Here is a 23,047-nt window from a genome sequence, read left to right on the forward strand (position 1 = left end):
AAATTGAGCAAAGGTTATGGAAGTGGTCCTGGATGTGTTGACAGGCGGCGGCGTGGACAGGTGGCAGGCAGTGGACAGAACAGGCGGCTGGCAGGAATGACGTGGGTCAGGAACACTGGGAACAAGGAGACACAAGAGTTAACAAGGAGTTGAGTAGCTTACGTGAGTACGGTGGGCCGTGGTACCGCTAGGAGAGGCTGCAATACTTTGGCAAGGATTTCTGGGAACAGGCAACCTTAAATGTAGGTGGTGTTGAGGGTTGATTGGAGACAGGTGCGTGGCTTGAGGAGAAGCTGAAACAGAGAGGGGAGGGGAGAGAGAGGACGAGAAGGCGCAAAGCGCCATCCAGGCTCCAAGCCGGTACTGCAGGGCAGTACATGACAGAAAGGTACATACAGGTTTTGGAGAAACATATGCTGCCATCCAAGCTACGTCTTTTTCACGGACGCCCCTGCTTATTTCAGCAAGACAATGCCAAACCACATTCTGCACTTGTTACAACAGCGGGGCTTTGTAGTAAAAGACTGCGGGTACTAGACTGGCCTGCCTGCAGTCCAGACCTGTCTCCCATCGAAAATGTGTGGCGCATTATGAAGCGTAAAATACGACAACGGAGACCCTGGACTGTTGAACAGCTGAAGCTGTACATCAAGCAAGAATGGGAAAGAATTCCACCTACAAGGCTTCAACAATTTATTAATTAATTTACCAGAATCAGAATCATCTTTATTTGCCAAGTATGTCCAAAACACACAAGGAATTTGTCTCCGGTAGTTGGAGCCGCTCTAGTACAACAGAGAGTCAATTTACAGAACACTTTGGAGACAAAGATGTTGACAAAAAACAATTGTGCAAAAAGATGCAGAGTCCTCTAGCACTTAGAGCAGTTCGAATTACTAATATTGCAATAGTCCGGTGCAATGACCATTGTGGAAAGGGCGCTGAGACTTCAAGGAGTGTATGCGGTTTAAAGTGACGAGTAGTGCGATAATCTGGGACAATGTTGGTTGTGCAAATGTTACAGATACTCCTCAATCAGTGTGCAAATGGAGCAGATGCTACTCTGGCATGAGTGGCCAGTATATGCAAATAGTGCAGCATGGCGAGACAACTACAGTGAGTGCACTAGTAATACATAATTGGCCCCACAGAAATGTGACAACGAACTCAAGTAAAAAAATTGCCAGCTTGTTGTAATGGAATTATAGGTTAGGTGTTTAAGAAGTTGATCACAAGAGGGAAGAAGCTTTTGGAATGTCTACTAGTTCTAGTTTGCATTGATCGGTAGCGCCTACCTGAGGGAAGGAGCTGGAAGAGCTGGTGACCGGGGTGCGGAGGGTCCGAGAGGATTTTGCACGCCGTTGTCTTAGTTCTGGCAGCGTGCAAGTCCTCAAGGGTGGGTAGGGGGTTGCCGACAATCCTTTCAGCAGTTTTGATTGTCCGTTGCAGTCGGAGTTTGTCCTTTTTTGTAGCAGCACCAAACCAGACTGTGATGGAAGAACACAGGACTGATTCGATGACCGCTGTGTAGAACTGTCTCAGCAGCTCCGGTGGCAGGCCGTGCTTTCTCAGAAGCCGCAGGAAGTACATCCTCTGCTGGGCCTTTTTGAGGACGTAGTTGATGTTGGTCGCCCACTTCAGGTCCTGAGAGATTGTAATTCCCAGGAACTTGAAGGTCTCGACGGTTGACACAAGGCAGCTGGACAACGTGAGGGGCAGCTGTGGCGAAGGATGCCTCCTGAAGTCCACGATCATCTCTACAGTCTTGAGCGTGTTCAGCTCCAGGTTATGTCGGCCGCACCACAGCTCCAGCCGCTCCACTTCCTTTCGAAATGCAGACTCGTCACCGTCCTTGATGAGGCCGATGACAGTGGTGTCATCTGCAAACTTCAGGAGTTTGACAGTCGGGTTCGCTGAGGTGCAGTCGTTCGTGTAGAGAGAGAAGAGCAGCGGAGAGAGGACACAACCTTGGGGCGCCCCAGTGCTGATGGTGCGTGTAGATGAGGTGGCCTCCCCCAGCCTGACCTGCTGTGTCCTGCCCGTCAGAAAGCTGTAAATCCACTGGCAGATGGCAGGTGAGACGCTGAGCTGGAGAAGCTTGGCTGAAAGGAGTTCAGGGATGATAGTGTTGAACGCTGAGCTGAAGTCCACGAACAGGATCCTCGCGTAGGTCCCTGCACTGTCGAGGTGTTCTAGGATGAAGTGCACCATGTTGAGTGCATCATCCGCAGACCTGTTCGCTTGGTAGGCAAACTGCAGGGTGCCCAGCAGGGGACCTCTGACACTCTTGAGGTGGTCCAGCATGAGACGTTCAAAGGACTTCATGACCACAGATCTCAAAGCGACAGGCCTGTAGTCATTCAGACCCGAGATTGCAGGTTTCTTGGGGACTGGAATGATGGTGGATTGTTTGAAACAGGATGGAACTTCGCACAGAGATCCAGAGATCTATTGAAGATCTGTGTGAAGACTGGAGCGAGCTGGTCCGCGCAGACTTTGAGGCAGGATGGGGACACATGGTCCGGGCCTGCCGCTTTGTGAATCTTTTGTTGTTTGAAGATGCGTCTCACATCCTGTTCATGGATGGTTAACGCAGAAGTCAGAGGTGTGGTCGTGGGTATGGCCGGGTGGGTGTGTGGTGTGAAAGTGTCCTTTTAAAATCTGCAGTAGAATGTATTCAAGTCGTTGGCTAGTGTGCTATTGTTCTCAGCTTGGGGGGATCGTCGCTTGTAATTAGTCAGCGATTGGAATGCATGCCAGACTGATTTAGAGTTGTTTGCGCTAAACTGTTTTTCCAACTTTGCTGCAACTTTGCAATGTTAATTTCTTTAGTCAGCTGGTTTCTAGCTCGATTATACAGGGCCCTGTCCCCGCTCTGATATGCGTCCTCCTTAGCTTGGCGAAGCTGCTTAAGTTCAGCAGTGAACCATAGCTTGTTGTTGTTGAATGTTCGAAATGATTCTGTTGGTACACAAACCTCTTCACAGAAACTGATATAGGATGTAACCGTGTCCGTATATTCATCCAGGCTGCCAGCTGAATTTTCAAAGACACTCCAGTCTGTGCAGTCTCAACAGCTTTGAAGTTCCATCTTGGCTTCATTTGTCCACTTTTTCACTGTTTTCACTGTAGGCGTCGCGCATTTAAGTTCTTGCCTGTACGTCGGTATTAAGTGAATTAAGCAGTGATCAGACGAGTCCAGGGCTGCACGAGGAATAGCACGGTATGCGTTTTTTACCGTAGTGTAGCAGTGGTCTAAAGTATTATTTTCCCTGGTAGGACAGTCGATGTGCTGCTTGTATTTAGGGAGTTCGTGGTTGAGTTTAGCTTTGTTAAAGTCCCCGAGAATAATGAGGGGTGAGTCCGGGTGTTTTTTTTCAATTTCGTTGACTTGTTCGGCGAGCGTTAGCAGTGCGGCGTTCGTGTTAGCTTGAGGCGGTATTTACGCGCCAGCCAGTATGAATGATGCGAACTCACGTGGCGGGTAGAATGGTTTACAGTTTAAAAATAGCGACTCCAAATGCGGGCTGCAGTGTGTGGTGAGCACCGTGTCGTCCGTACACCATTTTTCGTTGATATAGAGGCATATCCCGCCGCCCTTTGTTTTCCCCGATGATTCCATGTCGCGGTCCGCTCGATGAATGTGGAAGCCGGGAAGCATTACGGTGCCATCGGGTACAGTGTCGCAAAGCCAGGTCTCCGTGAAGCACATGGCCGCGGAACATCCGAAGTCTTTACTGGTCTTTAACAGAAGATGAAGCTCGTCCATTTTGTTGGGTAGGGAGCGTACATTCGCAAGGTGGATCGACGGGAACGCCAGTCTGTGTCCTCTCTTGCGGAGTTTCACCTGAATGCCAGCCCACTCCGGTGAGTAACTCGGGGAAAAAACTGAGCGGATTTGCGAAAGTTGATGACAGAAAGTCCGGAGTAGCCTCCTTGATGGTTAGCAGGTCTCCCCTTGTGTAAGTGAGTCGTGTAAGGTCTCCAAAGACGGACGAAAAACACAAAAACAAAAACAATACTAGAGAGCGCGTTACCGAGGCGACCACACTGGTAGGCGCCATCTTGGATTATTTATTTATTAATTTTAATGTTTATTGAATGCTGTTAAAAGAAAATGTGATGTGACACAGTGGTAAACATGACCCTGTCCCAGCTTTTTTGGAACGTGTTGCAGCCATAAAATTCTAAGTTAATGATTATTTGCTAAAACCAATCAAGTTTATCTGTTTGAACATTAAATATCTTGTCTTTGTAGTGTATTTAATTAAATATAGGTCAAACATGGTTTGCAAATCATTGTATTCTGTTTTTATTTATGTTTAACACAACGTCCCAACTTCATTGGAATTGGGGTTGTATAATGTGATTAGTGGCTATGCCCCACAGGTAGGATGTGACCTAGAGGGGAAAGAGAAATTCTGGAAGGAGCTCGACGAAGTATTTCTGAGCATACCAGACAGAGAGAGTCGTGATTGGTGCAGAGTGTAATGGACATGTTGGTGAAGGGAAAATTGGGGTGATGAAGAAGTGATGGGTCAGTACGGCATCCAGGAAAGGAACTTGGAGGGACAGATGGTGGTAGACTTTGCAAAACGGATGCAAATGGCTGTAGTGAACACTTTTTTCCAGAAGAGGAAGGAACATAGGGTGACCTACAAGAGCAGAGGTAGAAGCACGCAGGTGGGTTACATCTTGTGCAGGCAATGTAATCTGAAGGAGGTTACCGACTGTAAGGTATTGGTAGGGGAGAGTCTGGCTAGACAGCATAGGATGGTGGTGTGTAAGATGACTCTGGTGGTGGGGAGGAAGATTAGGAAGACAAAGGCAGAGCAGAGAACCATGTGGTGGAAGTTGAGACAGGACGGGTGTTGTGCAGCTTTTTGGGAAGAGGTGAGACGGGCTCTCAGTGGACAGGAGGAGCTTCCAGAAGACTGGACCACTACATCCTAGGTGATCAGAGAGACAGGCAGGAGAGTATTTGGCGTATCTTCTCGCATGAAAGGAAAGAAGGAGACTTGGTGGTGGAACCTCATAGTACAGGAAATCCTACAAGGAAAAATATTAACTAAGAAAAAGTGGGACACTGAGAGGACCGAGGAGAGGCGAAAGGAATACATTGAGATGCGACATAGGGCAAAGGTAGAGGTGGCAAAGGCCAAACAATAGGCATATGATGACATGCATGCCAGGTTGGACACTAAAGAAGGAGAAAATGATCTATACAGGTTGGCCAAACAGAGGGATAGAGATGGGAAGGATGTGCAGCAGGTTATGGTGATTAAGGAAAGAGATGGAAATATGTCTACTGGTGCCAGTAGTGTGCAAGATAAATGGAAAGAATACTTCGAGGAGTTGATGAATGAGGAAAATGAGAAAGAAGGGAGAGTAGAAGAGGCAAGTGTGGTGGACCAGGAAGTGGCAATAATTAGTAAGGGGGAAGTTTGAAAGGCATTAAAGAGGATGAAAATGGAAAGGCAGTTGGTCCTGATGACATTCCTGTGGAGGTATGGAAGCATCTAGGAGAGGTGGCTGTGGAGTTTTTGACCAGCTTGTTCAATAGAATTCTAGCGGGTGAGAAGATGCCTGAGGAATGGAGGAAAAGTGTGCTGGTGCCCATTTTTAAGAACAAGGGTGAACTATAGAGGAATAAAGTTGATGAGCCACACAATGAAGTTATGGGAAAGAGTAGTGGAGGCTAGACTCAGGACAGAAGTGAGTATTTGCAACAGTATGGTTTCATGCCTAGAAAGAGTACCACAGATGAATTATTTGCCTTGAGGATGTTGATGGAAAAGTACAGAGAAGGTCAGAAGGAGCTACATTGTGTCGTCGTAGATCTAGAGAAAGCCTATGACAGAGTACCCAGAGAGGAACTGTGGTACTGCATGCGGAAGTATTGAGTGGCAGAGAAGTATGTTAGAATAATACAGGACATGTACGAGGGCAGCAGAACAGTGGTGAGGTGTCTTGAAGGTGTGACAGAGGAATTTAAGGTAGAGGTGGGACTGCATCAGGGATCAGCACTGAGCCCCTTCCTGTTTGCAGTGGTTAGACTGGAATCCCCGTGGACCATGATGTTTGCAGATGACATTGTATTCTGCAGTGAAAGCAGGGAGCAGGGGGAGGAACAGTTAGAAAGATGGAGGCATGCACTGGAAAGCAGAGGAATGAAGATTAGCCAAAGTAAGACAGAATATACGTGCACAAATGAGAGGGGTGGTGGGGGAAGAGTGAGGCTAGAGGGAGAAGAGATAGCAAGGGTGGAGCACTTTAATTACTTGGGTCAACCGTCCAGACCAATGGTGAGTGTGGTCAGGAAATGAAGAAACTGGTCCAAGCAGGTTGGAACGGGTGGAGGAAGGTGTCAGGTATGTTATGTGACAGAGGAGTCTCTGCTCGGATGAAGTTTATAAAACAGTGGTAAGGCCAGCTATGATGTACGGATTAGAGACAGTGGCACTGAAGAGACAACAGGAAGCAGAGCTGGAGGTGGCGGAAATGAAGATGTTGAGGTTCAATTATTTGGAGACAAAGTTAGAGAGAGCAGACTTCGATGGTTTGGACACGTCCAGAGGAGAATTAGTGAGTATATTGGTAGAAGGATGATGAGGATGGAGCTGCCAGGCAAGAGAGCAAGAGGAAGACCAAAGAGAAGGTTGATGGATGTCGTGAGGGAAGACATGAGGGCAGTTGGTGTTCGAGAGGAGGATGCAGGAGATAGGCTTTCATGGAAAAGGATGACACGCTGTGGCGACCCCTAAAGGAACAACCCGAAAGGAAAAGAAGAAGTGGTACATGCATGGAGATTCACACTTACATTAAGACAAAAAGAGGAGAACAAAGTTGCTATTGAGTAGAAGAAAGGTGCTATTGAACTTTAGTGATATAACTTGATTTTCACAGATTAGGAAGAATATGCCTATGAGTATTGTTATATTATTTGAATGAATGTGTTACTACAGCGTTTTTGTGTGAATATTCATTATTTGAAGGTAAATACCTCCCGTCACTTCTAATGCTAATTTTAGCTAGCCCGACATTAATGTTTTCGATTGAGTATTAGCTTCGTGTAACCTACAGACTCGTCATATACCAAATACTTTTGACCCCCAAAAATGGAAATAACCTGTATAAAATGGCAGTGATGTATAAATGCTAAAATACATATGTTATTCTCAAACTTCGAAAACTGAAATTATACCCTTAAAATCCTTTTTTTGTGTGTATGTATAAAGGTCGCTGTGGTAACCCCTAACGGGACACGCCGAAAGGAAAATAATAATAATAATAATATGATGTGTCATTGTCCAAATACTTCTGAATATGACTTCTTGTAACTGTAAATCGCTTCAATTTTTGAGTCTACAGTCATCTGCTGTTTGTTCTTTCACAGCATTTTGTGAGGATTATATCTATATATCAGGAGCCTGTTGTGCATCTTAAAATAATATCTCTACTTTTTTCAGGAACAACCCCAAATTCTCCGGTCAACCTTCCTAAGTCGCCTACCTTCCCATCAGGCCGTGGGCCTCGGTCTGATGAGTGCTCCATCTGTTACGAGAACCCAGTGGACACAGTCATCTATGCCTGTGGACACATGTGTCTTTGCTATACCTGTGGCCTGAAGCTCAAGAAAATGTCCAACGCCTGCTGTCCCATCTGCAGAAGGCAGATTAAAGACATTATCAAAACTTACCGAAGTACATAAGAGCACATAACGGGACTGCCAACTCCCAGATATGAGGGGAAGTTAAGGAAAAATCTTGATATTTTGATAATGTAATACAGTTTTTTCTGGTTGAGTCTGAATCTTAATCAATTCAGGTACGGTACTGCTCATACATGGTCTCATACAGAGGCAACACTTGAAGTGAAACAGATACAGTACATGCCACAAGTGTTTCCTCCCCATGAGTACTCTGAAGACTTTATAGTAGAGGAGAAGTACTAAAAAAATGTCATCAAAGATTTAATTTGATGAGCCATGCTGCTACAATGCAGGGACTGTGCTGAAACACAGAGTCTCCTCTGGGCTGAATGTTTCAATAATTCTTTCAGGACTTGACGCAGAACTCAGTCAACCGGATGTGTGCAGTATGTCTGACTGGGCAAGTGAAAACAAGCACACTCACAGCATGTAAGTCATCTCAGTATCTCACAACTTGCGTCGATGTATTTCTGAGCTCTACTTGGAAATAGTTGAGTCAGGCTCTAAAAACCATGAAATGAGGAATAATTTGTCATCGTGGTGGTAATCAGTGACTGACGCGTTTAGAAACGATGCTGACTGTAAGTAGTATCTAACACCTTGTGTACTCATTTTATCTACTGTACCTTTATGTTAGTTCTACTTCAAATGTTGGTGGTAGGTATGTTGTGCTAGCTAGCTGCTTGCCCTACAATGTGATGTGTTGCACTGAAATCGGCATCTTCATGGAAATGCCCCATTACTGTGAGACAGTTGGAAAGATATTCATGAGTTTAAACGATCAGCAGACTTGCAGCTCACAATTCAGAAAAATATAACAGGGAGTGGATTCTCAGGGCCAGTATTTTCTTTGGTTTTATTTTTGAAACATAAAGACTATTTTCCCAAACTCATGTCATAACCATGGCCTGATACACTGTGAATAATCCTGACATTCACAGCTCCTCAAAAATTGCTCCGTAAGAACACGTGAAGTCAAGGGATTGTTGCCATGGTATCAGAAGGCAGTACAGTTATGACACAGCTTCCTGCCTTAACCCGCATTTGTAACAAGCAGATGTATCTCCTAGAAGGAAACTAACCAAAAATGTCGTTGTGTGACACAAAGCGGTCACATTTTTTGACTCAGTGGAGAAAAAAAAAGTACACAAATGCTTAATTATTTTTGTAAATCCACAGAACTTCCCATATTATATAAACATGTCTTCTAATCTTTGTGACAGGTTTTCAGCAGCAGCAAAGAGCCTTTATAGAAATTAAGTTTCCAGACAGGGCTATAAAAGCTAATTTGAAATATATGAATGATCACTCTCCCACGCTTTTGATTCCAATTCATCCTTATCAAATCATCCATCCATCCATCATCTGTTTATTCTGTTCAGGGTCACGTGAGTTTGAGCAACCCCAGCTTTCTTTATGCCTGGATCAGACCACAAGATTTTATCCTCGTTCTTGGCCCCATTTGGTATTGCAGCCAATTGTCCAGATCGTGACATATTTTGTCAGGAACAACAAAATTCCTTGTAGTGTAACATAATCCACAATAAGCGATTTGGCATCAGAGAATCCCTACGATGCCGCAATGAAAAGTGTAGAATGTTTGATTTTTTTTTAGGGGGGGGGCGGGGGGGCATATCCTCCATACAGTGTGACATAATGAGAACCCTGCGACATACCACATTGACATTTATAGCATTGCGTCTTACAATTACTTAGTTTTTATCTTTTTTTTTCAACACAAATCTTTGCCACAATCAAAATTAGCACCTCTTCCTCCATGGTTGTTGTTTCCGCAATGGTAACGGTTATATCCGGTAGCATTGACACGTTTTCCCATCCCGCCTCCCCCGACAATTGGATTTGACGAGATTAGCCCAGTGAACGTAATACAGTAAGCCCTCGTTTACGTTCCAGAAAACCACTGCAATAAATAAAAACCGCTAAGTAGTGATTATTATCATGTATATTTATAAGTTTCAAATATGCAATTAAATGCCAGTTTGTGATATTCTGGGGGTGCAGGTATTTTATTTGTTCACTTGAGGTCACCATCCACAAACTCGACACAAGCGCATGCCTAATAAATGCGAGTGCTCTACTTGAATGACGTGAACGACAGCCCTTGCATTAGCTATACATTGGGCTAAGGTTGATATTTGTGAAGTTGTTTTTCATAAATCTCTTTTGACTGTGGCTTGTGTTTTAAACAGGCTTTCCGGTCACGTTCTTTGTATCCAACAATTTTGTGACTTAATGAGTCATTAAGGTTACTTTTTCTGTTAAGAATAGGGGCCCAATTGACCTCATGTGAGTCATTGCTGCCACATGAAACTCATATAGCCAATAAAGCAAACTGAGTAACTGCACTACACTGAATTCAAAATATGTAAACGGCAATCGAGGGCGGGATTACTCTGTTGTGTAGTGCTCCCAGTGTTCTGATCGAGACATGGCAGGATTTTATGGCAGTAGTCAGACATTGAGTCATTGTGAGAGACCAGATCTGTGCTCATCTAGTCTGATCCAGGCATTCGGAGAGGTGGACTGGGCCCGTCAAATCACATGTAGACAGCCATTCACCCCGAGGGTACCGTCCTTGTCTTTATGATTCCCTGTACTGTAATTCCATCCCATTGTATCACGTGTAAATGATCCGTTCAACAATGAAACATAACCTAATCAAATACAGCAGCCCATATAATAGGTTAAGGAGATGTTTTGTACGTTTGTACTTATTTTGTAGATAAACAAATGGGTCTCAAAGCTTTGCTGCTATTGTGTTTGCCAGCTGTCCTTTACGGTAAATGCTGACAATGGTTAGCATGGTCCACATATCCTGCCACAGGTTTTATTATGCTACTGCTTGAAGAGTTGAATCACATTTGAATGTTAATTTATGTGTTTACAAAAAAATATATTATTTTTTATTGTTGTGCTTCAATTTAAAATATACAACCCCAATTCCAATGAAGTTGAGACGTGTTAAACATAAATAAAAACAGAAAACAGTGATTTGCAAATCATGTTCAACCTATATTTACATGAATACACTACAAAGACAAGATATTTAATGTTCAAACTGATAAACTTGATTGTTTTTATCAAATAATCATTCACTTAGAATTTTATGGCTGCAACATGTTCCAACAAAGCTGGGACAGGTGGCAAAAAAGACTGAGAATGTTGAGGAATGCTCATCAAATACCTGTTTGGAACATCCCACAGGTGAACAGGCTAATTGGGAACAGGTGGGTGCCATGATTGGGTATAAAAGTAAAACCACACAAGCAAAAACAATAAAGTTCATCAGTTTGAACATTAAATATCTTGTCTTTGTAGTGTATTCAATTAAATATAGGTCGAACATGATTTGCAAATCATTGTATTCTGTTTTTATTTGTTTAACACAACATCCCACTTTCCTTGGAATTGGGATTGTAAATAGTCTGCTTTTTCTAGGATTATTTGGCTTGAGGTTTTTTTTCCTATCATTGTTTGGTTTAATGGTCAAGTATGAGTATTTTTTTTTTATCTCAACATGAAAATCTAAATGTATTCTAGTTTTGTAATAGTACAAATGTTTTATTGTACGTTGCAGCCTTGTAGTACACAATCTGAGTTGCAGGATATCTCTGAATTCCATGTGTTTTTTGCTGTGATATATATTGTGTGTAAAACCATGTTACATTAGAGAACTCTACATCCCACATAGAGCTTTTATAATACTGTGTGAAAGCCATCACTGCATCACTCGTTTGGTGGTGATAAATGTCACTTTAATTAAGCAACTGATTGTAAATTTGGAAATGTTTAGGCCCGTGTTTGAGTCATGGCATGTTTTGTAATTTGCACTCTGACCAAATATACACTTTAACCCTTTTGAAGTTCATTTGCATTACATTCATTTTTAAAAATCAATGCATTGAAACAATTTAATATTTTTTGGTACCATTTTGACTGGCTGTTCATTTGTTTCTCAATTTATACTCATTTACTTTTGCATTCAAAATATTCAAATGGCTCCTTGAATGTGACTGACCCTGTAATGTGGTTATACTCCATCATTGATGGGAGGGCTAAATCCTCTTAACTTACATTTTTTCATTCTGTTTTGTGTGTTTGCAGTATTTTAAATTGCTACTTTATGACGCGCGTGTGTGTACTCATATATTACAACACAACAGTTAGATCGTCACTATAGATTTTTTGTCATGTATGACTGATCTGTATACTTTATGTGAAGTTTGGGACCAACTGTGGACGAGCACCATTAAGTGTGCATCTCTAGTCTTCTCAGTTTTGCCATAGTTGTGATACAGGAGCATTATGAAGTATTTGGTAAACCTCTATTTTCTTTCAATTCAATTCAAACATTGTAAGCTGTATTCAATGAGTCAGATAATTGTGGTAAATAAACTTTCCATGTGTTTGTGAAAAATGTGTTTTGTATGTGTTTGTCAGAGACGCAGTGGTGTTGAATTGCATTGTATGCTAGACTTTGTAATATTTTGACATTGCAGCAGTCCTTTAACATTCCTACAACATTGCAAAATACAGTAAAACCTAGAGCTCTATTTCTGCAGACAGCACATCTGCCGCAGAGCACAAATCCTGGTGTATCCTGACTTTAGTGCAAGGCTCGCTGCGTGTGTTTGCACATTTTTTAAAACAGCTCTTGTAATGGCTATCATAAGATTTCAAAAGCTTACCTTCAGGGTCATGGGTGAGCTGGAGCCTATTTGGGCGAAAGAGTCCATTGTAAGCCATATAAAGAAACAATAATTCCCATTCATATTCACACTGAGTGGGAACTGAACTGAGGAGTTAGGCACTGACTACACCATCAGCAGGGTTGGACTGGCAATCTGGCATGCTGGGCATTTTCCCAGTGGGCTGAGAGTCCTCTGGGGTCAATGGCGATTCTGTTGGCTATTGTTTTCCCTCAAGATCGGCCCACAATTTCGAGGGGGCGGCACATTCTGCAGCGTATGGGCCCTTTAGTTCCAGTGAAAGGTATTCTGAATGCTTCAGCAAACCAAAAGATATTGGACAATTCCATATTCCCAACTTTGTGGGCAGAATTTGGGAATGGCCCCATTGTGTTACAGCATGACTGTGCACCAGTGCACAAACCAAGCTCCACAAAGAGTTTGCTGTGGATGAATTGGACTGGTCATCACAGAGTCCTGACCTCAACCTGACTGAAAACCTTTGGGATGAATTAGAGAGAATGTGGAGACTGAGAGCCAGGCCTTTTCATTCAAAATCAGTGTGTGACCCAAATGCACTTCTGGAAGAATGGTCCTAAAGTCTCATAAACACACTTCTAAACTTTCCCAGAAAAGATTAAGATGTTATATCTGCAAAGGGTGGACTGACGTCATATTAAACCCTATGAATTAAGAATGGGATGTCACTTAATGTGCAACCAAACTCATTTTCGTGTTTTGTTTCTTCATACATTAGATATGTTTGAAGATAAGTGCTGAAAACGTGCAAAGACTGAAAACAATATAGTACTGAACTGCTGAAACTTTTTTTGCATCTATCCGTCCATTTTCTACACCGCTTATCCTCACTAGGGTATGCTGGAGCCTATCCCAGCTAACGGGGGGTTTAAATCCAATGGCTCGTGTAGCATGAAATTATCTGACATCACAGAATTGTTTTCACTGTGATATTTAGCTCATAGAGGCTTCTGGGAGAAACTTCCAGTCAATGATGATTTGGATATTATGAACATTGATATTGATGTTTAACTTGGCTGGACACTGCCCTCCAGACAATAACACTTTGGGGATCTTTTTTTTTTTTTTAATCTCAGACAATTATGTCCATCCATCCATCCATCCATTTTCCGTACCGCTTCTCCTCACTAGGGTCGCGGGCGTGGTGGAGCCTAACGTATCTATCTTCGGGCGAGAGACGGGGTACACCCTGAACTGGTTACCGGCCAATCACATGGCACATATAAACAATAATTCACATTCACACCTATGGGCAATTTCGATTCTTCAGTAAACCTACCATCCATGTTTTTGGGATGTGGGAGGAAACCGGAGTACATGGAGAAACCCACGCAGGCATGGGGAGAACATGCAAACTCCACACAGGCGAGGCCGGATTTAAACCCTGGTCCTCAGAACTGTGAGGCGGCTGTGCTAACCAGTAGGTCACCGTGCCGCCCAACTTAACTCTTTTTCACCTTCCAGAAGTTCCTGATTTTGTGAACGGGGCTAAAAACTAGCCCCGTGACATCAGACATTGCAAGGCAGCCGTAAGATGGATGATATCTGCCGCCCCGCGGCCCATTTCTAGCGGCTCGAGAAACCGCTGGAGGTTTAGCACAACAGCGTTAGTACCGTTAGGCTCACAGCCTCCTTCCCTGAGGTGAGGAAGAAGGGGAAAATTCATTCGGGGGGCCGGAGTGCATCGCGCGGTTTTGACGGCTTATGGAGCACACAAGCCTGTTGCCTGCTCAATTTCAAAGGATGGAAAATTGTCCTGGCGGCGCGGTTTATGGTCATTATACCGGCACAGAGGCTGCTTCTCTGCAGCCCGTAAAAGCGTGCGATATCTCTGTCACTGGAAAGGAGCCGTGAGAGGAGGAAGGTGGTACGTATATTTGATTGACAGGAAAGACGGCATTTTCTGTGCTTTCAGCGTCTGCAAGCTGAAAGAATGTCTCAATTCTTGACAGTGTCGAAGCCCGACTTCACATTCTTTGCAATTGTTTAATTCAATCATTCATTGTCAGGCTTGTTAACAAGACTCTTCTCTGTAATGTGTCAAATTTACAAGATTTTTTTTCTCGTTTGGTTGCACTTAAGTTCATATGTGAGTCAAGGCAGGTGATCAATCCCTTCAGCCTAGCAGACAACATCCAGGTAGATTATTGTCCTGAAAGTAATATTTTAGTCATCTACTGCATTTGTTAATATTCATTTTCAAAGTGCCAAATGAGAAACTTTCTAATTATGACAAGAAACTTTCTCATCCTAATGAGATTTTTATTTTATTTTTTGTGTGCCCATTTCCCTTTTGGGGCTCCGTAGCATATTAGGAAAAGGTACTACAGTTTAAAAAAATAAAAAAAAAGTATTGTAATGTACTACAATTGTTTTCTGGAATTACATTTTACAATTTCCAAGTACAATTTGAATGACTGCTATCAATCAAACAATTTACTCTTGATAAGTGATGGTACCTGTACATACAGCAGCTCGCCGAAGTATGCCAAGGTCTCACATGAAGTGAAAAGCTGATGTTCTGTATGTTTGCGCATGGTGGCGCTTCAACTTGAAAGGGTTTGTACAGGTACATTTGTTCCAAAGATGTTTTTCCGATTGAATTTGAGGTTTTGATATATTTTTTGTTGACTGCAATGTCGACATCACTGAACACCTGATTAAGTCAACCCAAAAAGCCACCAATTTAATGTTTTAAAGCTTGAACAGAGAATACATTGTTCACAGATTTAAATGTAAAAGATCAAAATTCTTTCTGTCAATATTTCGCCCTAAAATAAAAAAAAAACAAGCATTTACTTACCTGATACAACATCAAGGCTCAAAATAGTTTTTCTTCTTTGAGGAGCAGCTATGGGCGGCACGGTGGACGACTGGTTAGCGCATCTGTCTCACAGTTCTGAGGACCCGGGTTCAAAACCGGCCTTCCTGTGTGGAGTTTGCATGTTCTCCCCGTGCCTGCGTGGGATTTCTCTGAGTACTACGGTTTCCTCCCACATCCCAAAAACATGCATGGTAGGTAAATTGATTCTAAATTCTAAGGTGGGAATGTGAGTGCGAATGGTTGTTTATATGTGCCCTGGGATTGGCTGGCGACCAGTTCAGGGTGGTCTCGCCCAGAGTCAGCTGGGTTAGGCTCCAGCACGCCCACGACCCTAGTGAGAATAAGCGGTACGGAAAATGAATGAATGAATTGAGGAGCAGCTTTGCTAATCATTTCTTCATTTTTAGAGCAACTTTCTAATTTTGAGGAGCAATCTTTGCTGGTTTATCGCACAGGGACCTGAAAAGGGGGTTTTATTAAACTGTAAAAATATGCTATTGAATATTTTAGTACTCGAATATCTTTCAAAACCCTCTTCTGTTTGGTTACATAACCTATTTTACCCGTTTTTCCTCTCGGACTACATTCGCCATGTTTTTCGCCTACATGAATCAAAGTGTAGCCACTTACAGATCAGATGGTAGTATACTGACTACACTGAGCAAAACTTTGAAGCATTTTCAAGTTCTCCCCCCCCCCCCCCCCCCTCAAAATGTTGGAGACGAGCAACATTTGTTTGGTTTGAGAGTAAAAAAAAAAAAATACTCAGCAAAATACTGGCATTTAATTTCATCCACGTTGCCACCCATTCAGTCTACATGAGTAGACAGCTGCAGCTTTCACCCAACAAGCTCAAAAACACGAGGACTTAAAACAAAAACGGGGCTTTTGTACTTAATGTGTGTAGCGTATAAGAGGGTTAACTAAAACGTAATTAATTTAGGAGAAAAGAATAACCTGCGTTACTTCCGGTTTAGCGTAATTTTAAGTTTAATCATTAAAATCAACTATTTTATCTAGTAAAGGGACACCACGTCACTTTTATATGTATAAATTTCAGGGAAAGTGACGAGAAACCTTTTTATCAGTCTAGTAATCTGAAGGTTACTACATTTTATGAAATTTTGAGTTCTTGATGACAGAGGCTTACTTAAACTCCGAACACACACAAAATAGTGGAATTTTGAAGAGTGGAATTTTATAGAATATTTAATGACATCTACAAGGAATCTAGAGGGAAACACATAGAAGGGGTCTCACTAAAGAAAGAAAATAACACTAATAATGGTAAAAAGAAGAAAAATAGGCGTACGAAAAGGGACGTAGAACATCGTATGTTGGACTAAAGTGGAAAACGCGAGCGTTTAACGCTTTCATTCTGGACGAGAGAGAGAGAGAGAGAGAGAGACAGGACAAAGTTGAGATTTTGTCTGAAGCTAGTAATTTCCCCGAAATTATTAGGCACTAATATTGTACAGTCTGGCAAGCACTTGCCGTGTCTACTCACGAGCGTAGTTCAGCTGGCCTCTGGGACTGGTCTCTCTCTGGTCTCAGGACGCACGGAGACAGATTGGGTTGAAGAAGAAAAAGATGCAGAAAAATAAAACTAAACAAAGGAGGTGGAAGACGAAAAATGGTTGTTCGTCAGTCCTCCTTGGGAGATTATGACAGTCTCTCTCCCCGCCTTGGGTCCGGGGTCCGCTAGCACGTTCGGAAAACTCACGTTTGGCTGGGAGCGTATCTGGGTAGCTCAGCAGCCACTGTTCCGGAGGCTAGGGAGCCAGGTCTCCATCTTCAAGGCCCACGGTTACCGAGCCGTGTGCCCGAACAAAGAAAGGGCAAAGGGGGGAAGGGTGGCCGAGGCCAGCCCGTGGCTGGCGAGATGCCAGGAAGACAAGAGCTAAGAAGCCAGAGGAGAGAAAAAAACACGAGAGCGAGAGAAGGCGGGAGTTGAGAGTTAAATACCCCGGCGGCGTGTCGAAGACGACTGCGGACCAGACAAGACCACACCCATCAGCAAAATTGCATAAAATTGGTACTATATTAATATAAAATAACTTCAACTTGGTACTCTCTTTACTCACAGGTCAAGCACATAGAATGTCTGTTTATACTTTAGTTTTGGCAAATCAACTGCTTATGGTTCAAATCACATTTCATGCTGCTTGGAGTCAAATCAAGACAAACACTTCTCAAAACTCTCGCAATTGCGCTTGTAAAGTTGACACACTAACATCAAGGGATACATTTGGAATATTTCTGCAGAGTTTGTGAAATATCAAAACACACATTTATTCTTGGTTAAACATCAAATGAGTTCACGGGTTGCAGTACTCTCAAACGCCAGTGGGTGGCGGCTTGCCTGCACATTTGAATATTAAGTGGATTGGTTGTTGCTTTATTTGCATTCCATCGTCGATCGGTCCCCTCTTGGGCTGCTGCCAGTTCAAACGAAGAAAAGGACTCTTTGATGACTGTAAACCAAGATTTCGAGGGGACCTGCTAATTACTTTAGGGTCCGCTAGACGTCTTGTTGGGGGAGTCTCACAGCAGGACGGCTTCGGAGGATGCAGTTTATCACAGCGTGGGTAGTCACTGTGTCACCTCTGTTTGCGGGGAGCATGTACGCTACATGTGCAAATAAAAACACGCAACACAGTATGACAGGAGCGATGGTGAAAGGACATTGATGAATTTGCATTCCTTGCAATTCTGCCTGACTATATTAACAAAATATTTGATCTGATCTATTCTTATATAAATAAATAAAATGTTATGACAGTGTGATCGTACAGTGTTTTAACGAAAGCATTCCAATAAAAATAATATTCCTAGAAATAAATTTTTACAGCGGCACGGTGGCCGACTGGTTAGAGCGTCAGCCTCACAGTTCTGAGGACCCGGGTTCAATCCCCGGCCCCGCCTGTGTGGAGTTTGCATGTTCTCCCCGTGCCTGCGTGGGTTTTCTCCGGGTACTCCGGTTTCCTCCCACATCCCAAAAACATGCATGAATTGGAGACTCTAAATTGCCCGTAGGCATGACTGTGAGTGCGAATGGTTGTTTGTTCCTATGTGCCCTGCGATTGGCTGGCAACCAGTTCAGGGTGTACCCCGCCTCCTGCCCGATGACAGCTGGGATAGGCTCCAGCACGCCCGCGACCCTAGTGAGGAGAAGCGGCTCAGAAAATGGATGGATGGATAAATTTTTACAGTTATGTACTGTATTACAAAAGAAAACATTGACTCCCATTTCCACAGTGTCCCCGAACACACCTCGTGCACTCACCAGCTGCAACGTAAAGATGAATGGCGGAAGCGGCCGCAATGAATCGGTTGCCAAATGTAGTGTTTATATGTTTATATAAGGAGCCTTTATATGTCAGGAGATGAACAGTTTATCCCCTGACATAGGAATGCTCGTATATCATGCGTTCAGCCGTCATATGGCTCCGTCTTTGGCGGAGAGAAAGGTCTGTGTTACAACCTTACATGTCACGGGTGTTCAACTTCACAATGAAATGCTACCACACGTGCGCCATTTTAGTCTTTCGGTCTTGCATGTTTCTGATCAATTCAGCTTTGCCCATCCCGCGCCAGAAACCAAGCTTTGTTTAAGTAACGATGTAGTTGCGTTGTCAGGTCCATGCATCCGTCGAGCAGAGCGATTTTGCGTGCCCCTGTTTTACACCTGGCAGCGTGCAAGTTCTCAAGAGTGGGTAGGTGGGTAAAGATAATTTTTTCGCCAGCCTTGACTGTCCGTTGCAGTATAATTTTGTCCTTCTTTGTGGCAGCACCAAACCAGACTGTGATGGATGAACACAGATTCAGTGACTACTGTGTAGAACTGCTCCTGTGGCAGACCGTGCTTCCTCAGAAGCCGGAAGAAGTACATCCTCTGCTGGGCCTTTTTGAGGATCCAGTTGATGTTGGTCTCCCACCTAAGGTCCTGAGAGTCTAATTCCCAGGAACTTGAAGGTCTCGACAGTTGACACAGAGCAGTTGAGGGGCAGCTTTGGCGAACGATGTTTCCTGAAATCCAAGATCATCTCTAGCGTGTTCAGCTCCAGGTTGTGTTGGCCGCCCCAAAGCTCCAGCCGGTCCACCTCTTGTAGATACACAGAATCGTCACTTTCTTTGATGAGGCCAATGACTGTGGTGTCATTTGGAAACGTCAGGAGTTTGACACCCGGGTGCTTTGAGGTGCAGTCCTTGAAAAGAGCAGTGGAGAGAGGACACATCATTGGGGGGGCCTTAACCTTTTGATGATATTATGGACCGTAGATGATGAAATCCCCAAATTCCTTGCAATTGTACGTTGAGGAAGATTGTCCTTAAACTGTTCGATTATTTACTCACGCACTTGTTCACAAAGAGGTGAACCTCGCCCCATCTTTGTTTATGAATGACTGAGCAATTCAGGGAAGCTCCTTTTCTACCCAATCATGGCACCCACCTGTTCCCAATTAGCCTGTTCACCTGTGGGATGTCATTCCTCAACTTTCTTTTTTGCCACCTGTCCCAGTTTTTTGGGACGTGTTGCAGCCATAAATTAATTCTAAATTAATGATTATTCGCTAAAAACAAAGTTGATCAGTTTGGACATTAACTATCTTGTCTTTGTAGTGTATTCAATTAAATATAGGTTGAACATCCATCCATCCATTTTCTGAGCTGCTTCGCCTCACTCGGGTCGCGGGCGTGCTGGAGCCTATCCCAGCTATCATCGGGCAGGAGGCGGGGTACACCCTGAACTGGTTGCCAGGCAATCGCAGGGCACATACAAACAAACAACCTTTCGCACTCACATTCACATTCAATTCAATTTATCCATCCATCCATCTTCTACCGCTATCCGAGGTCGGGTCGTGGGGGCAGTAGCTTCAGCAGGGATGCCCAGACTTCCCTTTCCCCAGCCACTTCATCCATCTCTTCCGGGGGGATCCCGAGGCGTTCCCAGGCCAGCTGAAGAATGTAGTCTCTCCAGCGTGTCCTGGGTCGTCCCCGGGGTCTCCTCCCGGTGGGACGTGCCCGGAACACCTCACCAGTGAGGCGTCCGGGAGGCACCCGAATCAGATGCCCCGGCCACCTCATCTGGCTCCTCTCGATGTGAAGGAGTAACGGCTCTACTCTTAGATCCTCCCGGATCCTCTAAGGGAGAGCCCGGACACCCTGCGGAGGAAACTCATTTCGGCCGCTTGTATCCGGGATCTCGTTCTTTCCGTCACGACCCACAGCTTGTGACCATAGGTGAGGTTGGGAACGTAGATCGACCGGTAAATCGAGAGCTTCGCCTTTCGGCTTAGCTCCTTCTTTACCACAATGGATCGATACAAAGTCTGCATCACTGCAGACGCTGCACCGATCCGCCTGTCGATCTCCCGTTCCATTCTTCCCTCACTCGTGAACAAGACCCCAAGATACTTGAACTCCTCCACTTGGGGCAGGATCTCATCCCCGACCTGGAGAGGGCACGCCACCCTTTTCCGACTGAGGACCATGGTCTCAGATTTGGAGGTGCTGATTCTCATCCTAGCCGCTTCACACTCGGCTGCGAACTGCTCCAATGAGAGTTGGAGGTCACGGCTTGATGAAGCCAACAGAACCACATCATCTGAAAAAAAGCAGAGATGCAATACTGAGGCCACCAAACCGGACCCCTTCTACGCCTCGGCTGCGCCTAGATATTCTGTCCATGAAAGTTATGAACAGAATCGGTGACAAAGGGCAGCCTTGGCGGAGTCCAACCCTCACCCGAAACGAGTCCGACTTACTGCCGGATATGTGGACCAAACTCTGACTACAGGGACCGGACAGCCCGTATCAGGGGGTTCGGTACCCCATACTCCCGAAGCACCCCCCACAGGACCACCCGAGGGACACGGCCAAGGGTGTAGAGCTGGTCCACTGTTCCACGGCCAGGACAAAAACCAATTCAATTTAGAGTTGTCAATAAACCTACCATGCATGTTTTTGGGATGTGGGAGGAAACCAGTGTGCTCGGAGAAAACCCACGCAGGCACGGGGAGAACATGCAAACTCCACATAGGCGGGGGCGGGGATTGAACCCCGCTCCTCAGAACTGTGAGGCAGACGCTCTAACCAGTCGCACACAGTGCCGCTAGGTCGAACATGATTTGCAAATCATTGTATTCTGTTTTTATTTGTTTAACAATGTCCCAACTTCATTGGAATTGGGGTTGTAAAATGTAAATAAAAACAGAATGATTTTCAAATGATTTTCAACCTATATTCAATTGAATACACTACAAAGAAAAGATACTTCATGTTCAAACTGTTAAGTATTATTTATTTATTGCAAATATTCACTCATTTTCAATTTGATGCCTATAGGACGTTCCCAAAAAGCTTGGACAGGGGCATGTTCAACACTGTGTTACATCACCTTTCCTTTTAACAAAAAAGAGTTTGGGAACTGAGGACACGGATTGTTGAATCTTTGTAGGTGGAATTCTTTCCCATTCTTGCTTGATGTACAACTTAAGTTGCTCAACAGTCCCCAGTCTTTTGCACGTCATAATGCGCCACACATTTTCAATGGGAGACAGGTCTGGACTGCTGGCTGGCCAGTCGAGTACTTGGCACTTTTTTTTTTTTTTTTTTTTTTTACTACTACAAAGCCACGCTGCTGTCATGTGGAGAATGTGGCTTGGCATTGTGTCCTGCTGAAATACACAGGGACGTCCCTGAAAAAGACATTGCTTGGATGGCAGCATATGTTGCTCCAAAACCAGTATGTACCTTTCAGCGTTAATGGTGCCTTCACAGATGTGCAAGTTACCCATGCCATGGGCACAAACATGCGCCCATACCATCACAGATGCTGGCTTTTGAACTTTGCACTGATGACGATCCGCATGGTCCTTTTCCTCTTTGGCCTGGAGGACACAATGTCCATGACAATTTGAACTGTGGACCCATCAGATCACAGTACACTTTCCCACTTTGTGTCAGTCCATAACAGATGAGCTCGGCCCAGGGAAGCTGGCGGCTTTTCTGGGTGTTGACATACGGCTTTTGCTTTGCACGGTAGAGATTTAACCTACATTTGTAGATGTAACGACGAACTGTGTTAACTGACAACGGTTTTCTGCAGTGTTCCTGAGCCCACGTGTTAATATCCTTTACACAATAATGCCATTTTTTAATGCAGTGTCGCCTGAGGGATTGAAGGTCACAGGCATTCAATGTTGGTTTCCAGCCTTGCCGTTTACGTGCGGAGATTTCTCTAGCTCCTCTGAATCTTTTAATAACATTATGGACCGCAGATTATGAAATCCCTAAATTCCTTGCAATGGTACGTTGAGAAACGTTCTCACACACGTTCTACTCTTTGCTGATGCAGTTGTTCACAAAGTGGTGAACCTCACCCCATCCTTGCTTGTGAACAACTCAGCCTTTCAGGGATGCTCCTTTCATACCCAATAATGAAACTTACCTTTTTCCAATTATTATTATTTGGTTTGGTTATTTGGAAAAGTTCAATGTTAATCAGTTTGAACATTAAATATCTTGTCTTGGTAGTGTATTCAATTGAAAGTGTTGAATGGGATTTTCAAATCATTGTATCCTGTTTTTATTTACATTTTACAGAACATCCCAACTTCATTAGAATTGGGGTTTGTAATACTTCTCTCAGAACTCGACGACATGTAATTCTCATGGTGGATTTAATGTCTTTGCATGTACAGTAGCTTCACATATGATACTGAAACCTTTGTGTGTAAAACTGAACATCTCATTTAA

At 43.9% G+C, this 23,047-nt stretch overlaps 2 protein-coding genes across 4 annotated transcripts in view; one reads left to right on the plus strand and one right to left on the minus strand.

Moving 5' to 3' along the window:
• neurl1aa (neuralized E3 ubiquitin protein ligase 1Aa) overlaps nucleotides 1–12,149 on the plus strand; it is a 75,409-nt gene extending 63,260 nt beyond the window's left edge. For both annotated transcript variants that reach the window (XM_061772131.1, XM_061772130.1), the window contains exon 6: nucleotides 7,470–12,149. In XM_061772131.1, coding sequence (XP_061628115.1) covers nucleotides 7,470–7,628 — 159 coding nt within the window. In that variant the 3' untranslated portion in view covers nucleotides 7,629–12,149. The remainder of the gene's footprint in view (nucleotides 1–7,469) is intronic.
• A 5,192-nt stretch (nucleotides 12,150–17,341) lies between these two features.
• Nucleotides 17,342–23,047, minus strand: part of sh3pxd2aa (SH3 and PX domains 2Aa) — a 171,024-nt gene continuing 165,318 nt past the window's right edge. The window contains exon 16 of one of the 2 annotated variants that reach the window (XR_009788356.1): nucleotides 17,342–17,911. The gene's annotated coding sequence lies outside the window, so the exon portion shown is untranslated. Of the gene's footprint in view, nucleotides 19,492–23,047 lie in introns of both variants that reach the window. The other variant, XR_009788357.1, reaches the window with a different exon arrangement.

Source organism: Phyllopteryx taeniolatus, chromosome 4 (genome assembly GCF_024500385.1).
Source record: "Phyllopteryx taeniolatus isolate TA_2022b chromosome 4, UOR_Ptae_1.2, whole genome shotgun sequence".
Classification (NCBI taxonomy): domain Eukaryota; kingdom Metazoa; phylum Chordata; class Actinopteri; order Syngnathiformes; family Syngnathidae; genus Phyllopteryx; species Phyllopteryx taeniolatus.